The 10,558-nt window shown below is 38.7% G+C and overlaps 1 protein-coding gene across 1 annotated transcript; it reads left to right on the top strand.

Annotated features, from left to right (window-relative positions):
* The first annotated feature begins 1,730 nt into the window (after nucleotides 1–1,730).
* LOC111221799 (T-cell surface glycoprotein CD8 beta chain-like) lies at nucleotides 1,731–6,151 on the top strand. Its single transcript, XM_022745367.1, has 7 exons — nucleotides 1,731–1,875; nucleotides 3,118–3,459; nucleotides 4,554–4,640; nucleotides 4,849–4,944; nucleotides 5,196–5,226; nucleotides 5,339–5,399; nucleotides 5,569–6,151. The coding sequence occupies exons 1-6, from the start codon at nucleotides 1,821–1,823 to the stop codon at nucleotides 5,358–5,360; spliced, it is 633 nt and encodes a 210-aa protein (XP_022601088.1). The 5' UTR covers nucleotides 1,731–1,820; the 3' UTR covers nucleotides 5,361–5,399; nucleotides 5,569–6,151.
* The last annotated feature ends 4,407 nt before the right edge of the window (nucleotides 6,152–10,558 follow it).

Here is a 10,558-nt window from a genome sequence, read left to right on the forward strand (position 1 = left end):
TGCAAAGAACCTGCGTAAACTCATAAATGGCAATATCACTCAGAGAGTCTTGGTTTGATTTGGGGTTGATATATGAATAGACAAGAAAAAATCCCAGTCATTCATTGGTTCCTCTTTTTCAAATGTATAGATTTGCTGTTTTTCTCTGTTTTACATCGTCATAAATGAAGTAGGTTTGGCTATCAAATCATTTGGCAAAATGGCCAATTTGAAAAGGATACCATAGGCTCTTTGAAGCAGCAAAGGCCATTTTTACACACATTTTTGACATTTTAGAGACTAAACCATTCATCGATTAATAGTCAAATCAATCAGTACTGAAAATAATTGATAGCTGCAGCCCTAACTGACTCATTCCAAAGTTCATCACAAGCTGAACCTTTACTTTCGTCTTTTCATGCAACATATCTGTGCTCATCCGAGATCACAGTTTTTGCTGGAGGTCTTCAGTTGATGTGCACAGATAAAAATATTAATCATTAGAAAATTTAGAAAGTAAATACCTCCCTTGTGCTTTTTTCTTAATGATTTAAGTTTGATTTAATCTGCCAATGATTTAACATTCAAATGACAAGAAAGAAAAAGGGTTGAGAATAACTCATTGTCAACAGAAGAAATTCAGAGGGCAGTTTCTATAGAAGACAAATTCAGCTTAAACCATCTTACTAAATGTCAAAACTCATTCAGTTTGTTCAAATAACTGAGAAATATATTCAATCTATTGAAAAAACAGAGAATGAATGATTTCACTTCACTGTTTTATTGATTTTTTTTCTGATTCAATCGGAACAAATTTACCGTTTCACAGAAGAGAGCTGAGAATATTCAGAATTCATATGATTTGTTTTGCAAAGCAGCATGCCCATGCACAAACCTCACTGGGTTTTGTGTTACTGCTTTCTTAGCGTGTCTTGATACACTTTACAGTTAAAGAAGTAAATTATAAGAAAGAGCTGAATTTGCTGTATACACGCACCAGTGAATATTTAACAATAATATACAGCGTTGTGGAACAGGGGTCGTACCACTGACCCTTCGTTTCCAGTCAATGCCTGAAGTTTAGGCTCCGTACTTTGGCATTCCCTTGCCGCGCTCTGCAGTGAGGCATGAAGCTGCACATGTAGGACTCCGCTGAGCTCTAGGTCATGCACCTGGGCAGAGACCACAGCACTGCAAACTGCTGCTCTGTGAACATAAAGCTTTTTTTATTGCTTGAGGTATCATGTCAGCTCTGATGAAACATCACCACACGTTTTCTACTGTTTGTCATGATCCATATGATGTGTGACACTTTATGGCTTTTGTGTTGCATCTGTGAGAGCGTTACTTGTTGGGTACATACATTTTGTGTGATTGGTATTCTTTTCATGCTGTTATCCTGTTTACCAGCTGTCTATGTTTTATGATCATTTCAGTTTAAGTGATTTTTTTCAGCTGTGTGTGTGTGTGTGTGTGTGTGTGTGTGTGTGTGCGTGTGTGTGTGTGCGTGTGTGTCTGCGTGCGTGTGTGCGTGTGTGTGTGTGTGTGTGTCCGCGTGTCCGCGTGCATGTGTGTGTGTGTGCGCGTGTGTGTGCGTGTGTGTGTGTGTGTGTCTGCGTGCATGTGTGTGTGTTTGTCATGTTTAAGTGCCTTGGGTGGCCCACTCTGATAGGCCCTGTGTGTGTCACATTAGGGTGTTACCTTGACGACTCCGGGCCCTGTCAGCTCAGTTCCTCCCATCATCTCTGACAGATAGATAGCAGGAAAAGAAAGTATCAGCAACTTCCCTCAGCTACCACTCAAGATACACACACGCGTACACACACTGGGGACGAGACAAAATGATCCCGCAGCCGCTGGCATGGACACTGGTGACAGTATCGCTGTGGACAGCAGGTAAGACCACTAAGTTTCTCTGTTTGTTGTTTTGTAGGCCTCCGGCATTCTCGACATCATGACTCTGTCAGGGGCCTGTAGCGAGGGATGTGTTGTTGTCTATTCAGACTGAGGTGTATCTGATGTTTAACTTAAAACATGTAGAAAACATTCCTAGCCGTAGTTTGTGCTAAAAGGTGAATTTGTTTCTAATGATCCACCAGATGACTCAGACAGTTTAAACAGACCGAGTACAACACAGTAGCCATTGGTTCATTTGTTGAAACTCTAATAGTCAAACTGCCGTAATAATAATACTGGTATACATGATTGATATAGTTCTTACATAAATGTAATATGTGCTCCGTATTAGGTCTGTATCATTGTCAATTTTCTTTATTTATTTACATTTTTTTTATATTATAGCTCTACCACGGCATTGAAATGAACTGTATCGTACTGTATAGTCAACTCACTGGATAAAGACTTTATCAATTCTTGAGCGCCACACAATTTGTGCATTTCATATATATTTGAGAGAACGACATGATTATCCACCTAAATACCAATGAACCTTAACCTTTCATACACAGGCATCCTTTGAACTGCCACTTACCTTTAGATATTTCATAAGACTAGTGATTGCAACAGGTATATGTCTTCATACCTGACTTGAAAACACATAAAATAGACATTGGAACTGATTCTAAAATTAGATGAAATAGCTCTTCCAATGACGGCATCCCTTAACCATTGCATAAATGCTCAGTCTCCCTGTAAAGCAATTTCAAAATGTCACCTTTACAAGTTTAAAGTATATGCAAGAGCTTTCTTCACATTTCCATTCTTGTGATACTCATGGTGATAGTTGTAGTTTTTCTAAATTGCCAGTTGTGTTTGTACATTCCTCTGCCGTGCTCGAAGCACAATCACTTGTTTGTGCTTTTGCTTCATAATTAATCTTAATCACAGACTGACTTACAGACTGCGGATGCAACGTTGCAGGCAGCTTTTCCTCAAACCTTTCTGAACACCAAATAATGGCCAAGTCGGCCTCAGACGTCAAAACAAGACGGAGTAACCATTTTTAGAAAATCCATGTATTTTTGAAAATTTGGGTTTTTGGCCTTGACTTTGTTGTAGTGTTTTAGAGCCTCAACCGTCAATGGTACATATCCGTAAACTCCCATTTTGGACTGTAGCAGTTGTACTACAACTATGTGTCTGATGAAATCTCAAACATCCCTCTATTTCTACCCCTAGGTTCGAGCCAGATCCTGCTTCAAGAACCCATCAAAGTTCATTACCCTGCTATCGCCAGTCATGAGATTATTGAGTGTGACTGCGTTAACATCTCTTGTGACTCTGTCTACTGGTTCCGCAGTTCTCCCCAAGTACAGTTCCTTGGAAAATGCAACAACGCTGACCGTGTTAACTATGGGCTTAATGTGGACGAGACAAAGTTTAAATTCAGCAAGAGAGGTAGCATGTTTGTGCTACGCGTCATGAATGTGAACACGGAGGACACAGGGACTTATTCCTGTGTCCTAAAAGACAGGAACGGTAAAGAGATATGGAAGCCTGGGAGTCTTCTCCGACCAGGAGGTTTGTATGCTGAAATTTCAAGTGCAATTAAATATCAAGAGTTTCATATCAAGCGGCTGTGGAGTTTCAATACATCCATATAATTTCAGGTGGCAGGTGGAGGAGTAAGTGAATTAAGTGGCTAAATGCAAATCTGAAACCAACCTCTGCATTTAAATCTGATTCAATTTGACACTTTAAACAATATATTAAAATTTATCACACAATGAAGATTTTGACTTTAAAACATTACGTGCCACTAAATACCTGCATACATGTACTGCGGCGTACCCAGTTTGAGTCCGTTGAGAGGAACCAGAGTCTCACGTTCCTCTCTTCTAATGTTTCCTGCTGTATCTCCCTTGTCAAGTATCCTCAAAAAGTTACATGTGTTACTACGTATTTATCCTTTTACTTCAGCGTTGTTATTTCTGCCCAGATTCTACGCTATCAACCTCCTCATAGTTTGCCTTACTCACCTGGGTGTGGCGGTCTGATACAAAGAATTAGTGGACACTCCAAACCTCAGTACCACTCACCACAGACATGTGGTGACATGTGCACATGTAAGAGGTGTGCATGAGAAATATTATAGTGTTGATGGTTTGTTTTTTTGTTTTTGTTTTTGATTGTGGTCGGACACTTTTCTGTGACCAGCTGGTGCGGCCCGTCCACATGTGCGGTCATTTAATGTAGAATGAAATTGATCTTAAAAAGTTTGCAGAATAAATGGATTAAACAAAAATGATCTACAAAAGGTAACACTGTATCGTACCTGTCTGTGTGCGGGGTTCGTTTATCAGTGTGTGAATATCTTTGAGCTGAAAAGGAGAAAAATTTGAAGAAAAACTGTCCGCTGGCCCAATAAGACTTTACTGGAGAGTCACACGCAGACAAACAACATACATGACGTATTTGTAGAGAGGATTTGTGATGTGTGTGAGATCCTGGTCAGAATCTTTTTTTTTTGTATATAAAGATTGAAAAATAGGGACCATTTAAAAATTGCTGGGTCCCCTTTAATCTCTGCTTAAAAGATTCTTTACAGTCTTTCTTCACTGCTTGTGTTTAGTTACCACTCGTCTTTATTGTTCTCTGTTCTATTTATCTGGCAGTGACCCCTCCAACATCACCTCCCAAGACAAAACCCAAACCACCAGTCAAGTCAGTCTGTCACTGCAATAAGAGGAATCCTTCACAGGGTAAGCTACAGGATTTTTCATTGAGGGAAACATTGTATTTGTGGCAGTGCATCATTTATATGAAGCTCTGCTGTGTACAAATTTGACTTTATTTGTGTCTTATTGTATGTATGAGCGCTTTGTGAAGTTACAGTATAAATCTTTTTCACCGTACCAGGAGAAGTAACCAAACAAGTAACTATCAAATTGTATATATCGTGTGTGTTAGCTGTAGGTGTCTGCGGCTCCATGGTTCTGTGGCCGTTGGTTGGACTTACTGTGGGCCTGGGTCTGGCTCTCATCTGCACACTGTACTACTTCAACCGTGAGTAGTCCCGCCTGTTTAATACGTTAAATAATGAGAGGGCCGGTAGGGAAGAGCGCACCGTTTGCAGAGATTCATGCCAAAGCCACACAGCAAATTATGCTCACAAATGATTGTGAAACTATTTGGACAGCTTTGAGGTGGAAGTGTTTGAGTTAAGAAAAACAAAAAAAAGACACATAAATGTATATTTTGTACGCATTTTGTATCTCTAAGTGTTTTTTTTTGTTTGGACACATTTTTGCTTACAGGGCTACCCAAAAAATGTCGCCACCACTTCGAGTAAGTAGATCACTACTACTAAATATTAAATTGTTTAATTTTGCTTCTGTAACAATATGGACTGTAACTGACTTTACTTTAATCTCTTTGTTTTTCGTTTTTCTCCATTAAGCAAGAGACAGATGCCCAGATAAAGATAAAGCACTGCATCTACAGCTTATGTGTGACTCAGAGTATGTACATTATATGTGTAATTTTATATAAAATTTATTGCATGTGTGATATTGCAAAATGTTTCCAGGTTTAAGTGAAACTGCTACGATACAAAAATCATAGGATGTTAATGCTGTGTGATTATTGAAGATCTTATGTACACTAACACTTCTGCGTCTGTGATTGCAGTGGCTGAAGTGCTTCGCTCGAGCCGACGTCCGTTGGAGCATGAAGGACATGATTCACCCCAAAGATCTATTCTGCCAACAGCAACATGTCATGTGTAGTTACAGTGAAATGTGCGCTTGGCCAGAGAAGAGTTTTTAAATCTTCAACAGCAGCAGCCATGTAACATATTGTAATATATTGACTCATTTTAGTTACATATTTTACAAGACAGAAGTCCAAGCTTTGAATACCCCCTGTGCTATAATCTTTTGTCTATAATCAATAATCTATCAATATGCAGATTATTTTTCCCTCAAAGCCCATATTGTGATACGGATGTACTGTGTACCTTCACACAGAAACCAAATGTGTTTACTTACATAAGAGAAGCAGGTCGACCACAAAGCAGCTGAATAGAAATGCTATATTTGCTCAGTTGCTTTTTGCTCCCTGGTATTTATTTGTGTTTTTGTCTTTCAATGTATTTTTAAATGTTGAAAGAAAACAGCACTGTCAAGTTGATTTTTCCTGGAGCATAAATCTGAGGAATCAATAAAATGATTTATTTACAATCATTTACAAAGGGGGCTCTTTTCTTTTTATAGAAAAGTTATTGTGTTATGTTATGTTTGTTTATTAAACACATCTGGAAGCATTTCTTTCTTTTTTACAACGATTCACTGTCTCCTGTTCAAACGGATGAGAGTCTAAGGCAGATTAATGACATTTTGGGGTTTGGTGCCTTGCTCAAGGGCACTATTGCAACAGCAGGAATAATAGCGGTATAACCTAGAGGTCAAACGCTGCGCTTGTCTCCACGACAGCTATGACTTGTGCATAGATAACAACTTGAACTAAGAAAGTCCTAAGTTTGAAAGTATTTGTCGTGTTGTGTCGTACATCTGAAAGAGTGTGTGTGTAAGAGAAGAGAAAGAAGAGGTTTGGAAGTGGGTGTTGTACTTCCATTGTCAATATTGTGTTTGGCGGAAGTTGAGTAGGTGAGTGACAGGGTTTTGTTTCTTCCTTTACTTTTGATGTGTAAACTTGCATCACATTCAGTTTCTGTTGAGCTGCCTCCAGTGTGTGGCAACGAGCTGCATTGTTACAACCTTAAATTCCAAAATCATTTTATAGCAAGGTGTGTATGTCTTGCTGCCTCTCTCTCTGTCTCTCTTTCTCACACACACACACAAGCAATACACATGCACACCTGTGCGATTGGCAAGTGTAAAAAAGCAACTGAGGGTCTCAGCGAGTGTGTGCTACCCTTTCCTGTGTGCTGGAGAAAGAGGAGAGCGAAGCGTCTTCACTGAGATGCTATCGCTTCGCTCAGCTTTGAGCTCTTCATCTAGTCTGAAACAAAAAGACCGCAAAAATACCACAGACCGAACCACAAGCACTGACAGAGAGAGAAAGACAAAAGAAGCGTTACAGCTCTGAGCTGAGAATACTATAAGAAAAAAAACAACAAAAAAAGTTTTATAAAAACTGGAAGAAAACTTGTTGCAATGTGTTTTATTGGATGAAATAAAATATGATACAATACAACAATACAACAAGAGTATATCTTTATTAACAATGCATATGTGTGTGTCTCTGTGTGTGTGTGTAGGTTATTTAATAATTCATCAATCAAATTGTATTATAGTAAATCATAAGGACAGTGAAGGAACATGCTTGATGCATTCCTGTAAATACACTGCCTACGTTAACAAAATCCAACATGCTGTATCAACAGACTTCAACATTGTCTCTGTACCACATATGCAATCAAAGCAAGGTGGACCAAGATTACATTCAGTTGCCAATTTGATAAGAACAGCTCAATGTGTGGTCAAGATTATTCACAACATTAATGCTATACAGTTCAACGGCAGCACCAAAGCCCCTTGGTAATGACGAAAGAGATGGTAAAGTTGACTCAGCACCTCTCTAAAACAGTTTGAAGATTACTGAACATTATAACTTTTACAAATGTTGAACTGTTGTATTAAACAGCTTTAGTTTTAGCTAGATGTACATAATGAACTAAATGAATGAAATGAAATGAACTGGTATCTGCATGTGCAGTACATTATTGTGATTCTTTCTAGATGTTTCAGGAAATAATGTTATCACATTTATCAGTTCCAGGAAACATGACTGAATGCAGATCACAGCAGATTTGTAGGTCATCTAATGCAGAGGATTTGTTTCTGCTGTTTCTAATGACAAACAGACGCGTGTGTATTTAAAACAAAAGATGAAAAATGAAATACATGTGAAGATGATAAACTATACACAATATATTTTGTAAACCATTTGTGTGTGTTGTATCCTGCACCTTCTTTTCATAATTACATATAGCAAGCTGCTGTGTGCAATTTGTATTGTCACTACCTAAGCAAGTATAAATATAGTGATATTAAATTATCTGTTAAAACTATGAAGCTTTCGAGAGAAACACTAATGTATGTTATGTTACTGTTTAAAAGTTTCAAAATGTAATTAATACAGCCTCCACTAATTAGGTTCTTGTTAAAAAATGTATCATGTAACTTTAACTTCTGTCTGAATTTCAACTGAAATAATCAAAAAAAAAAAAACAAAGACAATGTGGCAGATGTTGAACTGAAGCATGTAACTACATTATATATTACATATGCCTTTCAAAAAAGAGTAATTATGTAAATTCACATGAAGGCATTTATTTACATGTGAAGTGTTGGACTTCACATTAAAAAAAACTAATTTGACTGTTTCTGCATGAGACGGTGTGTACGTGTTCCTGAGTGAGTAATACATATTAAATATGCACAGCGTGCCGTATATCAGAGATCAGTGAAACACAGCGATTTTACATGTAAGGCCATTACCTTTAAAATATTCAACAACCATTAATATTAAGACAGCCGTGAATGGTAAGATTTCTCATTTCAAACATGTAAATGTAAAGCGCTGAAGTTGTATCATACAAATACCATGCAGACAACATATAGTGCAATATGTCGGCTCATGCGCTACAGGATCAACAGATAGAGTCGTATATATTTCTACAGGTCGAATCAAACACATGATCTATTTTAACCATCAAAGTCTCAAACCAAACAAAAGAGAGTGCACTGGATGACTACTGTGTATATAAACCCTATATATTCAAGTACGATGGAACAGTGGACTCTTTTGAATACATTCACTTTGCTCATCACATTTTGAACATTAAATACAAAATTACAAATGATTGATTTGATGATTTTGGAATGATGATTTCAGCTTTTTTAGCAAAAGCCAAAAATAAAATATAAATTCAAATGCAGAGATTATTTTCCAATCCCACATAGACAGTCCCAACAGGAAGTCCTAGTAACATAAGAAATGATGAACAAGCATGTAAGTATGTTTCCTCCATTTCTACTTACACCTCTCGTTGCTCTTGGTTTCCTTTTCACAGCTTCATATCCCACAATGCCTGAAAGTGCCAGTACAGCAGCAGAGCAGTGACAAGTGAGCCAAACTGGGGAAGGACTGGTGAAGAAGCATTGATGCTCATTTACTGGTATTGAGGATGCTGCTATTTTCAGTATAAAGACGTCTTTTCTGACTGCATTTGAATGTCAAGCTATGCGACGCTACTGTGCAGGGTACTCTCTCACTGGCTTTCCCTGGTCACCCACTACACACACACACGCACATACACACACACACACATTCAAGTTTCAGGTTGGATACCCCCTGTGTGACTAAGATAGGGAAGCCCATGCAGGTGTATTTGTGAGTGACTCACCCTGAAACAGAAGTATGGAAAGGTGAAGTGGGCTAACTGAGAGCGTTTTGACTGGGTCTCCCCTCTGAGACGAAGCATCAACAGATTCCCCAGATTACTGAAAATGACACAAAACTTCAAAGCAACCTGGTTTCCATCACGGTTTCATTTGCAGTTAATGTCATAGTAATTCATGAAAAACAAAAATCAAAGTTAAGTTAATGACAAGCATCTGCATTTTGAGGAAATAATGTGACCGGGAAAAGAAAATGTTCCACAGCACAGTTTAATGAGACATAATATTGTCTCTCCCTCTCTATTATCATGTTCTCACTCTCTATTTGTTTCTCTTTGTCTATCTCCACCCACAGATGGAACAGAGAAATCGCCCACAGGAGAGCAAAATGTCAGCAATTGTTGCCCATTACTAAATCGGTGCATTTACTTTCCATCACTGAACAGGAAATAGGACGGGCCCTGAGTTGCGCCACAGCCGCTGTCACTCTCCTCACTTGATGTGAAGGAAATTTCACTTCCCTACAACTGTTAGACCAGATTTCACATCAAGCGACAGGTGTCATTATGCTTAATTGTCGCTATGACGTTGAAGCTATGTCCCTTTGTTGTTAATGGAAAATGCTGCTTTACAAGCGTGGTCATGTTACACATCAGTTGTGTTGACATTTTTACTTTAGATTTCAACAGAACTTTACACGGGTCATCACAACACAAGCCCTCTGAACCAGGTAGCAGCTCTCTCCAAAGTCCAAGTCAAAATCATTACATTTCAAATAACTCTGATGACATTTGAGGGTCATTTTACACCATGACTCCTCTCACTGTACGCAGCAAATCACTGAAGACATTTGAGACGTTGAGCTGCTGCTGTTGCTGCTGCTGCTGCTGCTCTGCTCTCTGTGCGCTCAGACATCCAAACATGCAGACTTCTAGCCACACCCCACCGCTGATGTCACAGCAGGTGTTTTCCATTAGCTCTGTTTTTCTTTTCAGCTCTCAAAGGTGAAACACCTGCTGTGACATCACTGGTTGGGGTGATGGCCAGTTTAAAGTGTCAGCCCTTGCTGAGTGGAGCGGCAGCAGTTTTGTGACTAATGATTCAGTGATTCACTGTTCATACAATGAAAGAGCAACAATTCCTGCTTTTGCTGCCATCTAGCTGTTGAAATCTTCACCTTGATGCAGTGTATGTAATACTGATTATTAACATGTTGTTTGGTGCGGTTAGCCGTGAAACACAGATGCTTTATT

The sequence above is a fragment of the Seriola dumerili genome, unplaced genomic scaffold, assembly GCF_002260705.1.
Source record: "Seriola dumerili isolate Sdu_G_001 unplaced genomic scaffold, Sdu_1.0 BDQW01000088.1, whole genome shotgun sequence".
NCBI classification, from domain to species: domain Eukaryota; kingdom Metazoa; phylum Chordata; class Actinopteri; order Carangiformes; family Carangidae; genus Seriola; species Seriola dumerili.

Coding starts and splice junctions, on each gene's coding strand:
- LOC111221799 (XM_022745367.1), top strand. CDS start 1,821: ATGATCCCGCAGCCGCTGGCATGGACACTGGTGACAGTATCGCTGTGG. Junction 4,641..4,848: donor TAAGAGGAATCCTTCACAGG/GTAAGCTACAGG, acceptor CGTGTGTGTTAG/CTGTAGGTGTCTGCGGCTCC. Junction 4,945..5,195: donor CACACTGTACTACTTCAACC/GTGAGTAGTCCC, acceptor TTTTGCTTACAG/GGCTACCCAAAAAATGTCGC.